Genomic DNA, 13745 nt, shown 5'->3' with positions numbered 1-13745 from the left:
CCACGGGGCTACACGCCGACATCGTCGACTGGCAATTTGTATGTACTAAGTGGAGAAACAAGAGAATTATTACTACATGACACGAGGATCTAGATTGATTAGATCTTTGAGTATCGGTCCAGTGTCACGTCCAAGAACGACCCTCTCTTGTGCTGTCACTGGAACGGAGCTTTCAGCCTAGTTAAGGGGGAAGTCGGAAATAGTCCTAGGAAGGCTCATGAGGCTATTTAATTGACTACAGAGACACTTCAGAGGGCAGAATAACATTATATTAAAAGCACTTCTTAAGGCTTCGCAATATTGTTATTAAATTTAAATACTAAATGCTATAATATTATTTACTGGATACAACGGTGCTTGGGTGGTGATCATAACAATAGTGGGTGGCCAGGACTATTTCCGACTTCCCCCTTAGGTTGAGAGCGGAGTTGACTAGAATTTGTGACCGAAGGACAGATTAGTAAGGGGGCAGTGCTCGAGGAGAGACAAAACCATTAAAGCGAGCCATCATCTCCCTAAGACACGCAATATTCACATCGCAGTACACAGTGCAGCTGCTGTCAGTGATCCTCATCACGTGGTCAGCATTTCAAACATATGGAGCAAGTCTACAAAAGGTCATATCATATGGTCTCTCAAAGCCACATCAAGTCACTAAACATAGAAGGTCTTCATTTAGAGCAGACTTCGCAACAACATTGATTTCGCAGCGACCGAAAAGCTAATCTGATGCTAATATACAAGACCTAGAAAATGATCGATAGCGATATACAACATGCTATAAGAAAGAGAATGGTCATGCAAAAGCCCTGCATCATGGCGGGCTTTCATCAAATTCGTACCAGCGATAGGCAATTTTGAATGCACTCATTACGTCCACATCCATCGTCGTTAAAAAGATCGTAAAGGAAAGCAAAGTGTTGTTGCTTGGGTATCTCTCAGCGGACCATGGGGACACTCCGTCAAGAAGTGGGATGCCTTCCAGCAGGCAATCTGGCCCGATACAGCGAGATCGATCACGGATCGTCTCGCGCCATGACTTCGTTCACGACTTCCTACCAAGGTGGAGGATGTCCTTTGCAGTCTCCGTAACCGAGAAGCCGTTGAACAGCCAGTCGTTGGAATGACGCCCGCGCCATGGGTCACTTCCAGACGTACTCCTCCGCCCAACCGCTTCGAGGTTCGGTCGAGTTGGCTTCACCTCGATAGCAGACGACTGGCTGGCGCTCGATGCATGTCGTCGTTGCTGGGTTGACGTGGTGGGAGAGATTGGGCTCGAGGGCAGTGCGGTAGTGGTGCTGGGTGGGAAGTTCTCAGGCGGGAGCATCATGGGAGACTTGGACCGATTGCGAGCGGAAGCACCCCTCGAGCGACTCCGTGACCTTCCCCTTCGCATGCGTCCCGCAATAGCACCGAAGAATGATTCCTCCGTTGGGGATGCTGCGTGGCTGCGATTGAAGACAGTTGGCGAAGCCATGTCTGAAGCAGGAGATTGTGGCCCAGAGCCCAACGACTTCTGGGAGCCAGAGGTGGATGTGCGGATTGGCGGCGGGGGCTGAAAGTGGGAGCTGCGGTGAGCTGACATGGTTGCGGATGATCTACTGGATTGATCTAGGTGGGGTAGTTGGACGAGCTGGTATGGGAGAGCAGCTGGGGCGTGGAGGTCAGGAAGCTCCAAAGCTCAGACGAAGTAGGATCTTTGAAGGCAGTTTGATTGTGAGCCTGAGGGGAAGAGGGATGCAGGTGGGCGTAGAGTAGTTCAAATAGTCTGCAGGATTATAGGAGTGTCAATAGGAATTGGGATGTCTAGACTTTGGGGACAGATTTGCGGCTCTCCTCATCTCGTGCTTTGGTCATGGCTTCGCCTTATGTATCAATCAATGCGAAGGAAGGATTGGCATGCAGGGTTGCGGACAAACCATCCAGCCAGGCCGAAGCTGGTGTTACAGCCATGGACAGAGTACACAGTAGCAGATAACGAGAAATTGCCTGGCAGGTCAGTACAGTACATCCACAGTACAATACAATACAAAAGAGTCACGACTCACAGACCCACAACAAACTTGGCGCATATACATTCCCCGAAAGGGTGTCGGTGAGCCCTACGGAGGTGCATCCAATCAACGAGGTCGCAGGCTGATGTGGACACGCAAACTGGTGGTGGGAGTGGTCTGCCACTGTTCTCCACCCAAAGCGTTCACCGACTCCAGACCTGCACGCGACGACGCCAGGCGAGAGTAGTGACCTTTCTTGGTCTGCATACCAAATGTACGAGTACTGTAACTCCATGGCGGGGCGGCAGCTAATGGGTCAAACTCTCTGCAAAGCGACGTAAAGAGGTCGCAAGACAACTGCAAAGACAGCGCATCCAGCCGAGAAGAAAGACCTGGAGCTAGAACCGCCGTGGCCTCGACCTGCCTTACAGATGTAACAACACAGAGTGATCCAAGAGTGTCACTACCTACGGTGACAATCGGCCCCAATCACAGTGCATGCAGCATATCACACATCCCGCCGAGGTTGCTGCCTTGCGATATGAAGCGTGGCCTTGATTGTTTGTGTACCCGTTCCATCTCTTCTCCCCTCGCTTGGGAAATCAAACATCACGCCGATGCCCGTCATTCCAGATCACAAGATACCTGTTTCTCCGTTGTTTGTTCATGCGAATCGACGGAGTTTCGCTTGCTTCGTTCGATTTTTTCGCATCAACACAACCCCCTTCAATTCAAAGTCGTCTGTGCCACAGTCAATGTCAGCTTTCGAAACAATGTTTCGAAACTCTTGTAATCACGTTTATGCCGTCACCAGTAATCGAAACAAGCCAGATGGTAACTTCCCGCCGATCGCACGGAAGATCCGTCTTCCATGAAGTAATCATTGATAGTCGGCTGTCCATCACTCGGAGCGCGCCGTGAGAGGCGGTCGGTTTCCCCGGCCAGGTTTGGTTTTCGTCGCAGCCGAGCTAACAGACGGTACGCGCAGTCATGACGATCACATGCATGATTGAGCAATTGCTGTTTGCTCTCTCGCGCAAGATGCATTCCACGCGTAGGACGATGCGCGCATAGGTCTACATCATTGGGCAGCTTTGGCATTGTTGGCACTCCGACACGCACTGAGAATGGCTTTCGCGGCTGCCTCTTGTTTCGCATGAATATGGCGGAAATCGGGGAATTATCCGATGGATCCTACAATGAGATACCGAAACAGGTGCAAGGCTGACTGGCGTATCGTGCCGCGCTCTCTACTTTCGCGGGATGACTTGAGAACGATTGATTGTTCGCGTCGGTGCTGTGACAGGCTGCTAATAGAATATGACATAACTAACTCTACCTCACTCAGTCCTTGTTTGGCTGGGCACCTTCAGCGAAGAATGAATAAATTTCCATGTATTCATGTTTGATCCGATTTCTCATTCTTTTGGATAACGTTGTTGCTGCTTGATGTACAGAGGGTTGGTGGCCCCATGCTAGTATTTTATGCCCACAACAGTGTCTTAGCGAGGTTTATCGCAAGCAGTTAAGATTGTTTACTGGCTACAGTACACTCTTAAGTACCTATGTAGATACTTTAGGTACTCCGTATAGAAGATACAAGAAGTTAGCAGGTGGCTAGCCTAACTTACCAACCCTCTGTCTCTTAGATGCTCGTAAGAAAATAGTGCTGTTCGTGAATTCAGCTATGCCTGAATAGGTAAGTGGTAGAAACGAGGATGATGGATTGATTGATTCTTGGCACAACAGGCCCGATTGTGGAGCTTCACGGCCTGTTCCGAAGCAGGAGTGGCAGGGTGTCTCCCTTAGCACGTTGGGATGAGTCAAGCAAATGAAGATGCACAAAAAAGTTGTCTTGGGTATATATTTGTTTAATTTTACAAGGTTTTCATCAAACAAGCAATTAGCATTGTTGGTCCAACGGTAGGATAATTGCCTTCCACGAGATCAGGATCCTGATCGCCGGAGCAATTGGCTCGGGTTCGACTCCCGGACAATGCAATAGCTGTCTTTCTTTTTTGCATTTTTTGCTTTTCAACTGCATTAAGGTTAGCGGGTACTAGTGTGCGCGAATTGATCGGCGCTTGGCATGTAGTGGTGATGACAAAGCTGATTTGGCCTGTGCGCATCTTTAGGTAGCAACCTATTATTGTTACAATCACTATAATAAAAATGTTGCGAAGACTATAAACAAATAGTCTAATATTTTATTATTTTACCCTCTGTAATATCTCTGTAGTCATTTAAATAACCTCACGAGCCTTCCCATGAGTAAGTTTTTAGCCTTGTCTTTATACAACAGCATATCCCGTAACTCAATGAATGCATGTGTAGGTTCATCATTTTATCATACCATCCAACCCTCATCACTGGCTGGCATCAGTGTCAGGATTCTTGTCATATGCGTGACGATGGCTTGGCCTCTTTGTTCCCGAATGTGACAGTTCGGATATGTCGACGTCCCTGCTCCGCTTGCCTTGCTTATTGCCGCTCATAACTTATTTCTGACGCTTGTGTCTTGAATCGCGGACTTCGAGAAAACCAACTCTAATGACTGAAGATAACCTAGCGGAAGGTAAGGGACAATCGCTATAGGTTCTCATGTCTCCAACAGCAACCTCTTGGTCTTCCTTAGAGATATCAGTCGGCCACAAGTCGATGTTTTGGTCTATATAGCCCCGAACGAATTGTTTCATAGATGTGCGATCAGTCTTGCTGTATGTGATGGGCCACAGTATGTCCTGCATCAACGGTCTCTGCCCACTGCTGTACATGTGCGAGGTTTCAAGGCTGTCAACTGGCTACAATACATCCTTGAATAGCAAGTTCGGGTATATAGATAGATTAGCCCTGTCAACCCTCAATAGATGATAACACTCTAACGAAGAACATAGACGAATTGAGATGACATTATTCTCGTAATATTAATACCCTGGAGGAATCTTGTACTTCAAGATAAAGACTGAATAAAAACAATTAATAGATAGATTAATAGGTTAAAATAATACTTAATAAAGTTATAAATAAGTGTAATGTATAACTAGTTAACTATAGATAGTTTAATTATAAACTTATAGGAAAAAAAATCTAAAGGATAGAGTATGTCTGGCAGAGGTTTACCTCACAACACATAGAGCAGAGAATCGACTCGCTCATCGAACCATTCTCCGAGATCGAGTTCCAGTAATCCACACGTCATCGCTCGAGCTTGTGCGTCTATTCCGGACTTGGGATGTCGATGTGATCAGTAGCAGATACACGCAAGCCACAGAAGAAGTCGGCTCTGGCTGCCTCCCACCGCCTCGAACTGGCTACATCATATTATTAAAGATCCAGGCTGACCTGCTTAACATCTGTATACGCAATCATTATGTATGTTACTGCTAACTCCCCTTCATTATCATTATATATATATTACGCATATCGTGCAAAATCCATGATATCCCCCTCAAGATGCAGTGACTTGAAGCCTGTCAAAATATCTGGCATCCTGTGAGCCGGCTTAACCGCAACTCCCACCATGAAGTTCTCCTCAAATGCCTGAATCTCCATTCGAACGTCTGACAACCTCTTCCCCTTCAACCAAACCTCCGTGTCTCCAACCGTCTCGCCCCAGCTGCCCAGGGTACTGCATCGAGCGGGTACGCCGGGACGCGGGCTTCTCACGTTACGGAATTCGAGTTCTTTGATCCAGTTTGCGAGGAGTGCTTCACCGTCTAGCTTGATGTATGCCTCCTTGAAGCACCAGTACGTATAGAAACGCCGTAGCTTAGCATCGACCAAGAGATCGCTACTAAACTTGCGCTGCTCTCCAGATGCTAGCGTGACCGAAAGCTGCTGATCTCGTCGACAGCATCTATCGTACCGTCCGAGCATCCCCGGCGTGACGATGGTCCCGTCAAGAAGGGGAAATCCGGTAGGATCGATGTTGTATTTCATGTCGAAAGATTCCTGCTGGCTAAAGATCTCGGCATACATATCAACCCATCCATCCACGCCTTCCTCATCGATCATGCGGTAGTCGTTTCGTTCATTCACGCAGACAATATCTACGCCGACATCAACGCTCTCCGGGATTTTCTCCTTCATGGTAATTGGATAGACATCCTCGGGCTCGAGCTTGCATCCTATGAGTGCGACGAGTCCCGCCTGGTGACTGATGTTGAATTCCACGGGCGCAGGCGTGATGCCGTCTGGGAGAAGTGCACACGGCTTCCCGTGCTTGGGATCACGCTTGCGGCCGAAGCGGATGTCCTTCCAGGCGGTCCCAAGGGTTTTGGATACGAAGAGTCGTTTGAGCAGGGCGGATGCGAGGCTCATCTTCGCATCCGCGATGTGATATTTCTTTATACATGCTGCTCGCTCCTCCGGGCTGATCAGCTGTAGAGCTTCTGAGGCCTAGGTGAGTAGCGTCAGCATCGGAACCCACTAAGGAACGGTACATAGAGGTGTGCGGATAGAAGAGGGTATCTTAACATACTGATTCAGCTATCTTCGTGCCCGGCCATAGGCTCCTTGTGTCCAGTAGCCAGCACGTAAGCTCGACTTTCTTCTCAGTGCGAGTCATACTGGTGTGAACTTGAATGTAGTAGACTCTATGCACTGAGATGTCGTGGAGATGGTGGGTATTCACGGAAGAGGGAGCAACCTGGAAGATCCGCGGTGGCCGAGATAATTAGAGTAGATCCCGGGGCTAGAACTTCGATTCTTTTTTCGACAAAGTATTAATTAGTTTGAACCGTTTGATTTGTTGCTTGCCTTTCCGATTTCGTCTCCGTCTTTTGTTTAGTTTCCCCGCGCGAAAAATCTAGTGAACCAACCCAGTAGCCGCGGGGACAACTAACACGAAGGAATTGTACAGTAGAAACTTGTATGAGCGTGTAGATAAACGCCAGGGTCTGCCCTTATCGATAACGGCCCGCATGAGTGACTCCAAGACTACTAATAAATATTCCATTCCGAGTCCCCCATCTCCGATTATTAAATCTTGACGAAGACGACAACGACTATTCGGACTCCGAAATTATATTACACACCTGTCGACGTATCATTCATCTCTTGATATATCTCAAGATGACTGTGACCATCCCGGACGTCACTGTCGGCGTCCTTGCGCTTCAAGGCGCTTTCAGCGAGCACGTCCAGTTACTCCGCAAAGCGGCGCAAACGCTCAAGGCTCGGAACGGGCAAGACTTGAAGTGGAGCTTCATTGAGGTCAGAACAGCCAAGGAGTTGGAGATATGCGATGCGCTCATTCTCCCTGGAGGCGAGAGTACGACCATGTCCCTCGTGGCAGCGCGCTCCGGTCTGTTGGACCCGCTCAGGGAATACGTAAAGTAAGGTGGCGGTAGTAATCCCATGTCGCGTGCCCGCTTTACTAACAGCATGTTTCACAGAGTACAACGCAAACCTGTCTGGGGCACCTGCGCGGGTCTCATCTTGTTGGCCGAGTCTGCGAACAGGACGAAGAAGGGCGGGCAGGAATTGATTGGTGGTTTGGATGTCCGGGTGAACAGGAACCATTTTGGTAGACAGACGGAGAGCTTCCAGACGAAGTTGGATCTTCCTTTCCTGCGGGAGGCTATCGGCGACGGAGCCGACCTGCCTTATCGCTGTGTGTTCATAAGAGCGCCTGTGGTGGAGAAGATCCTACCCCACCATTCGGGCATACAGACTGAGGAAGCTTCAAGAGACGCCACGGTTGTAGCGCCATCCAAGACTCCTGCGGACGAGCTTGCGAAGGAGGAGTTGAAAGCTGAAGTTGAGGTCATGGCAAAGGTACCTACTCAAACGCCTGCGCTACAGGGAAACAAGGCCCATGAGCATGCGGGCACAGAAGATATTGTTGCCGTTCGACAGGGAAATGTCTTTGGCACGAGCTTCCATCCGGAGCTTACAGACGATGCGCGGATACATGCATGGTGGTTGAATGAGGTATTGAAAGCAGTTGATCGAAGACAACAGTTTGAGATTGCAGATCGCACGGCATAGGGCACAATGCATGTTAGGAGTCTGGTGTTTTGAATGCATCTCGCGCATGCGGCGAACAGTTTTTGCAGTTGTTTAGACAGGTAGACTATTTGAGCTCCAGGTTCTGTTGTATCCCCATCCATTATTGAAAGAATTTGAACTCCACTCCAACGCCGGTTTTCGTGATGCTTTCGTGATGTTTTCACGCATTTGGTGGCATGCGTTCGCTCGCATGAATGCTTCAATCAACATCCTCGCCATAGTCGTCGGCAAGAGCCCTACCGTATCCGCCACGTCCAGGATCGTATTCCTGGCGGTACTCATCGCGCACTTGGCCGCCGGATTTTCCACGTCTGTGATGATTAGCGTACGTAATGCGCCAATATATATCTTCCACATACCCGTATTGTCTGCCCTCGGCGAAACCCTCGTCTAGATCGGTTCGGATTATCCGCTCGTCGAGCTTCGTGCCTCCGATGTACTTCATGCAGTCGAGTGCATCCTGATGTGTGTAATATTCGACGAAGCAGAATCCACACGGGGTCTTCTGGAACCTGTCGAGGCCCATGACCAGGCGCTTGATCTCGCCGCACCTGTAGGTGGCCCTTGTCAGCCATCTTCGTACGATTCTTGCATCTGGGGATGCACTCACTTGGAGAAAAGCTCGTGGATTTGCTCCTCGGTGGTGTAGAATGACCTGGACCAGTCTGTCAGTGAAGTGGATGGAGCAACTGGAGAGTGTGACGGACAGGTTTCCGACGTAGAGTGTAGTCGCATCCTTTAGCTTCTCCATGAGGTCCGGCTCTGGCTCCTCCTCATCGCGGCGCCTACGTCGGTTCTTGATTCCCGGTCAGTATATGTAGTTCCTCGAAGTGTATTCGTTCGGCTTGTTACACACTTTGCTCGAAGCGTATGAGCTTGGCTGGTCAAGCCGCTGAACTGTAGACCGGTTAGGAGACATTGTTGGCTAAAGCCCCGTAGAAAAAGTTAATTTGATATAGCTTGCGATCAATTACGATCTTGGTTATAGGTTGCGCGAGTAGGTTTCGCAGGTGAGTGTAAGTGAGGGAGAGTGTAAACAATATTTAGGATCGACTAAGAGTGAAGCTCGAAGCTACCTGGTCGACGCGCCGAGGTTTTTCCGAACAACGCGCCCATGCACGCGAATCTTTGACATACAGCTTCTTAGCCAATAAGTTTGTCTTGCTTCCAAGACAGAGCATTGCGGCTCTTCTATTGCCCTTCTTCCACGAAACAACCCACCTGCACTTCTGCCCCGCCGATAATGCCGCGAGTAATCAGCTATACGCCGCCATGGCTGATGCGACCTAGCTCCGGCTACCAGCTATTTGCGCCTAAACAGAGTACCAGCACCGCTCTGGTACCAAAACAAGCTCCTGGAAAGCGAAAGACCATCGCGACGAGAGGGTCGGAGATATTCACGGCCGTGGGAACAGAGATACGTTGGGCGGACCTTGCAGCATTGAAAGATGGCCTGGATTCGTCGCGGACATTGAAGCTCTCGGTTCCATTCCCTATAACACAGCTGGTCGTGTCACCCTACAACGACTACATAGCTGTGGCTACCTCGCACACGATCCATGTAGCAATTCTACCAGACTCGAGCCTCTTAAATTCCGACGATGATTCGCCAATCAAGCTGAAAGCTTTTCAAATTGGGCCACTCGCACACGTTCGAGAAGAGTCACCGTTGGCTTCAGTGCTATGGCACCCGCTAGGATACCATGGTCGTTGCTTGGTTACAATCACTCAAGATGGAATTGTCCGCCTATGGGAGATCAATCGTACGGACCGGTCCAGTTTCGCCGAGCCGGCGCTCTCTGTCGACCTCAAGAAACTTGCCAATGCTGAGAACGATGAGGACGATCTCAGCGCGTCGAAGCTTGGTGCTACAAAAGGCTTCTCGCCAGATTCATTTGAGCTCGAAGTGGCGTCCGCCTGCTTCGGCGACTTTCCTGAGCAAGAGGGTGTCCATGGCTGGGCGCCGATGACGCTGTGGGTTGCTATGGTTGAAGGGGATCTCTATGCCCTGTGTCCGTTGCTTCCTAGCAAGTGGCAGTTGGTAGAGGCCGATTCCTCCAATACCATCATGGAGACATTGGCAACTTCAATCAATGTTGCCCATGAAGACTCTCAAGAGAATAAGGATACGCCAGCTGAAGAGGTTGAGACGGCCCAGAAGCAGCTGTCGTGGCTCTCTGATATCATTTACTCAGAACCTTTTCAAGAGGTAACACCTTTTGGAGAATCTATAAAGGTGTATACACGGCCTAATAGTGTTCCCGCTGTTCCGTTGCTCCAGGGTCCTTTTTCAATCTCATCACAGGGGCTGGATGATTTCGAACTTACCGATCTTATCGTATTTTCTCTGAAAACATTCACGGATGGAGAGGATGGGGAGCCGGCAGAAGGCTTGCCTGCTGCGGTAGTGTGTATTCTTACAGATACTGCAAAAGTACACATATGCTTGGATTTGGAGGGAATTGTAGGACGTTGGTTGCCTTCCGCAACAGTAAGTGATGCAATCACTTTGCAAAGACCCCCTGCTAACGTTTACAAGGACGACTTTTCTGCCTCCAAGCCCGTTGAGCATAACCTCGTTCTACTGGAGACCCTTGTCTTGACCAAGGAAGAAACTTCTACTTACAGCCAGAGCATTACCACAGATGTACACACGGATTTCTCGTTCTTCGTGTCTCATCCTAGCGGTATTTTTTATATTTCTCTTGAATCGTGGGTCCGTAATCTCGAGGAAGAACTCGCCAATCCGCAGAGCGAAGGCATGCAGTTCCGTCTAACGCGCATGTTGGATTCTGCCACCACTCACTTGGAACTCTGCCTGCCGCGACCTGCAAGCAACAGTGGAGCAGCAGTTCCAGATAATGCGACTTCATGCATTGCAATTGAGGATGGCAATATTGGATACTTCCTCCTCACAACATTCGATAATGAGCCTCATGCTGTTATCCTAGACGCACCGGAAGATGGCATGCCTACAGAAGAGCAACTTGCAGAATACATGGAAGTCGGCACGCTTCCAATGCAGACACGCCCTGCGTACCAGCCTCCCAAAGAGCTATACGAGCCACTGCAGTCCGTAGCTGGATTAGACAAACTCATTCCACAACGACATCGGGCTAGTCTGAAGGAGGAGATTCGCTTGTCCCCGGCCAACCTGAACATATTGATGGACGTCCACCGGGTACTGAGTGATGACACGCAGAAGCTCCAACGCGCAGTTGCAGACCTATTCAGACGCTGCCAGCGTCTGCAGGATGAATACCGGGACCAGATCTTCAGAACAAGTCAAGCAATGACAAACATAGAGGCTGTCACAGGTAATGATGGGACTGATTCGAACGGGGAGGTGAACGAACACTCCGCTGCTAAGATCGATGAGCGCTTGGAGAGGGTCAAATCTCGTCAAGAGGAGATCAATGCAAGATATGAGGCGATTAGAAGGAAGATGGCATCGGTTGGAGGGTCGGAACTGAGCGAAAAAGAGGCCGGACTGGTGGAAGAGTTGCAAGTGATGGAACGCAGCCTAGATCCCAGCGCGCAGACATTGACAGACGATGCCGACGGTAGCGACATCCCAGCGTGGCAGCGTCTAGAGAAAATCAAGCAACTCAAGAAGACCCTCACGAAGCAAGCCGAGCAGACATTGAGCGCGATACAGGAGCAACGGGCGGCTGGTGACACGGGAGTGAAGGTGCCATCACACTCTCGCAAGCAGGAGAACGAACAGATCGAAGCACTGCTTCAGCGCGAGACGGCCCTGGTAGAGGCGGCTACAAATCGACTAAGGAGCTTGGGAGTATCAATACCCCAGGTCGAGGGGAATTAAATCATCTTTTGCGCATGTATTGGGTGCGTTTGCAGCGACAAGTTTCAGGGTCAAGATTTTGCGCAAAGAAAGACTATCTGATAACTACTCAGGTAGATAACTCCGCGAGGAAGTCTTGCCGGGTTTGTACAGTACATATCAATCCTCGAAATCAATTATTATATTTATTCGAAACTATTACACAATATCTCTTTCCTCTCATGCGTACGATTTGCCTAGAGAGGCGAACAGAAAATGTGCACATTAGAAAACGATTGATGCTCAATGAACGATATTCCACGTATGCCCTGCGCAATTCTTCCATTACAGCCCTACAATTAATCACTCACGATAACGTCAATAAGCAGCAATGACAAAATGTGCGAGGGGTTCCAGACCGAAGGCATCGAGTCCCACGATTCTACCTTCTCTAATTCGCTCAGCCCGCTCCCCTCCCCATGGACAAAATATACCAGGGGTGCGGGAAACACCAACCGCCGAATTAGCGGGGGGCAAGCGTCAGCTCGTCACATCTGCCATTGACAAGCAATCTCGCTGCAGGCATTATTGCATGCAAATACTGCATGCATTGATATGCGATTGGGGCTGCAGTGCAGTGCACTATCTTAAGGCATTTGATATATTAATGTGAATTCCCCAAGCGAGAGTGATCCGGCGAGATGGAAGGTTAGGGCTGAACGAGAAGGGGGAGGGCGTGGAAACGCAATTAGCTACGGCTCTGTGTTTGATTATGACGGTGATGTGAAGGTTGTCTTTTAAGGCAGCCGATGATGTTAAACGATGATGGCACAACATGATGCTTTTTTAGACGGAACAAGGCAATGCACGTCTGACTGTGCCCCTCGGATGCTTTCCCATAACAGAACAGTACCATCGCTTTGGGATGCAAACGTGACGGGGCAAAAGATGGAAAGCAGAAAGGCACAAGCATTTACTTGTGTAGAGCAGACCGATGGGGCAGCTCTGGATTGCAGGCGTAGGCGCCTAAATGAGTTGGTTAATGGATAATCGATGTGCTGAATTCATCGTTAGCAGAGTCCCAGTTCGGAGGTGATAAGTATGAAGGCGGCACAGTTGACTTTATATCACGCTGGCATCACATCAGTATCATGGGATACGCGCACTTAGACGCTGCTGTCCTGGCGATCTTTCCACGATGACAATTGGAAAAGAACGGAAACTACTGAAAGGCGTTGAAGATTGATGATGGGGATGGTGGTGTGGAGGGTTACAATACAGGAGTTGGGCGCTTAGAGTGGAGTCTCTTGGGAATTGCCGACGAGTCGAGTTGCGAAGAGCGTACAAGCAGCAGTGACTAGTGCAATAATACCTTCGCACCTTGGGGATACTTTACAAAGGTTATTGGGGCGATTGGGGGCCCTGCAAAGACCATCACATCGTTCACATTGCTCGCATCCACCCCTCGAGCCAATCACAAGGGTAAAGTCCTTGGGAGGAAGAACATGCACAACCAAACAACCAACTAGACTCGACTACACTCCAACCTTCTTTTACGAGAGGCGAAGCTACCGTGCCACGCTCTGGTCCGGCCGCACCTTGGGGCATCGAGAAAGGATCCGCCTCCCGTCCGAGGGCCCTGGCATTCGCGCCGCTCAATGGTGGAAGACCCTGGCGACTTCAATATCCTGGGCATATCCTCATCCTCCACTGATTGGACCTTTCACCTAACAAATACTTGCAAGACCAAGCTTACATGCGTATTGCTCCAGCCATTCGACACCGTTCTGGCTCTTCCTGGCTCTTCCTGGCTCGTCCCTTGTGGAGCAGTCTAGAGAGGCGCACCCTCTTTTCGACAGATCAGTAGGGTCGCACGAGGCAGAGATGCAGATGGCGCACTGCCGCCGCGCCGCAGGCCCAAGAGAAGAAGAGGGAAGCATGAACCCAATTTAAGT

The 13745-nt window shown here is 49.7% G+C and overlaps 5 protein-coding genes and 1 non-coding gene across 6 annotated transcripts; 3 read left to right on the top strand and 3 right to left on the bottom strand.

The window, feature by feature from the left end:
- Positions 1-732: 732 nt before the first annotated feature.
- On the bottom strand, positions 733-1729 carry BU24DRAFT_180939 (uncharacterized protein). The gene has a single exon (XM_033521621.1). The coding sequence runs from the start codon at positions 1583-1585 to the stop codon at positions 1046-1048; it is 540 nt and encodes a 179-aa protein (XP_033383925.1). The 5' UTR covers positions 1586-1729; the 3' UTR covers positions 733-1045.
- A 2171-nt stretch (positions 1730-3900) lies between these two features.
- BU24DRAFT_t45 lies at positions 3901-3995 on the top strand. The gene has a single exon. It is a non-coding gene; the product is annotated as a tRNA-Gly (tRNA).
- A 1104-nt stretch (positions 3996-5099) lies between these two features.
- On the bottom strand, positions 5100-6921 carry BU24DRAFT_421876 (4'-phosphopantetheinyl transferase). The gene is made up of 2 exons (XM_033527835.1): positions 6475-6921; positions 5100-6392 (listed from the first exon to the last, which is right to left on the bottom strand). The coding sequence occupies exons 1-2, from the start codon at positions 6559-6561 to the stop codon at positions 5409-5411; spliced, it is 1071 nt and encodes a 356-aa protein (XP_033383924.1). The 5' UTR covers positions 6562-6921; the 3' UTR covers positions 5100-5408.
- A 21-nt stretch (positions 6922-6942) lies between these two features.
- On the top strand, positions 6943-8128 carry BU24DRAFT_421875 (SNO glutamine amidotransferase). Its single transcript, XM_033527834.1, has 2 exons — positions 6943-7330; positions 7391-8128. Exons 1-2 carry the CDS (start codon positions 7068-7070, stop codon positions 7983-7985), a joined length of 858 nt encoding a protein of 285 aa, XP_033383923.1. The 5' UTR covers positions 6943-7067; the 3' UTR covers positions 7986-8128.
- BU24DRAFT_421874 (nuclear cap-binding protein subunit 2) lies at positions 7939-8994 on the bottom strand. The gene is made up of 5 exons (XM_033527833.1): positions 8863-8994; positions 8714-8802; positions 8617-8661; positions 8366-8557; positions 7939-8317 (listed from the first exon to the last, which is right to left on the bottom strand). Exons 1-5 carry the CDS (start codon positions 8923-8925, stop codon positions 8206-8208), a joined length of 501 nt encoding a protein of 166 aa, XP_033383922.1. The 5' UTR covers positions 8926-8994; the 3' UTR covers positions 7939-8205.
- A 172-nt stretch (positions 8995-9166) lies between these two features.
- Positions 9167-12003, top strand: BU24DRAFT_390871 (uncharacterized protein). The gene is made up of 2 exons (XM_033525087.1): positions 9167-10497; positions 10546-12003. Exons 1-2 carry the CDS (start codon positions 9250-9252, stop codon positions 11830-11832), a joined length of 2535 nt encoding a protein of 844 aa, XP_033383921.1. The 5' UTR covers positions 9167-9249; the 3' UTR covers positions 11833-12003.
- Positions 12004-13745: the final 1742 nt, after the last annotated feature.

Source organism: Aaosphaeria arxii, assembly GCF_010015735.1.
Source record: "Aaosphaeria arxii CBS 175.79 unplaced genomic scaffold BU24scaffold_4, whole genome shotgun sequence".
In the NCBI taxonomy this organism is placed as follows: domain Eukaryota; kingdom Fungi; phylum Ascomycota; class Dothideomycetes; order Pleosporales; genus Aaosphaeria; species Aaosphaeria arxii.
The sequence above is the reverse complement of the archived record's forward strand: the minus strand, read 5'-3'. Positions and strand labels throughout refer to the sequence as shown.

Coding starts and splice junctions, on each gene's coding strand:
- BU24DRAFT_180939 (XM_033521621.1), bottom strand. CDS start 1,585: ATGTCAGCTCACCGCAGCTCCCACTTTCAGCCCCCGCCGCCAATCCGC.
- BU24DRAFT_421876 (XM_033527835.1), bottom strand. CDS start 6,561: ATGACTCGCACTGAGAAGAAAGTCGAGCTTACGTGCTGGCTACTGGAC. Junction 6,393..6,474: donor GCACGAAGATAGCTGAATCA/GTATGTTAAGAT, acceptor CTACTCACCTAG/GCCTCAGAAGCTCTACAGCT.
- BU24DRAFT_421875 (XM_033527834.1), top strand. CDS start 7,068: ATGACTGTGACCATCCCGGACGTCACTGTCGGCGTCCTTGCGCTTCAA. Junction 7,331..7,390: donor CCGCTCAGGGAATACGTAAA/GTAAGGTGGCGG, acceptor CATGTTTCACAG/AGTACAACGCAAACCTGTCT.
- BU24DRAFT_421874 (XM_033527833.1), bottom strand. CDS start 8,925: ATGTCTCCTAACCGGTCTACAGTTCAGCGGCTTGACCAGCCAAGCTCA. Junction 8,558..8,616: donor ATCCACGAGCTTTTCTCCAA/GTGAGTGCATCC, acceptor GGCCACCTACAG/GTGCGGCGAGATCAAGCGCC. Junction 8,318..8,365: donor GCCGAGGGCAGACAATACGG/GTATGTGGAAGA, acceptor TAATCATCACAG/ACGTGGAAAATCCGGCGGCC.
- BU24DRAFT_390871 (XM_033525087.1), top strand. CDS start 9,250: ATGCCGCGAGTAATCAGCTATACGCCGCCATGGCTGATGCGACCTAGC. Junction 10,498..10,545: donor GTTGGTTGCCTTCCGCAACA/GTAAGTGATGCA, acceptor AACGTTTACAAG/GACGACTTTTCTGCCTCCAA.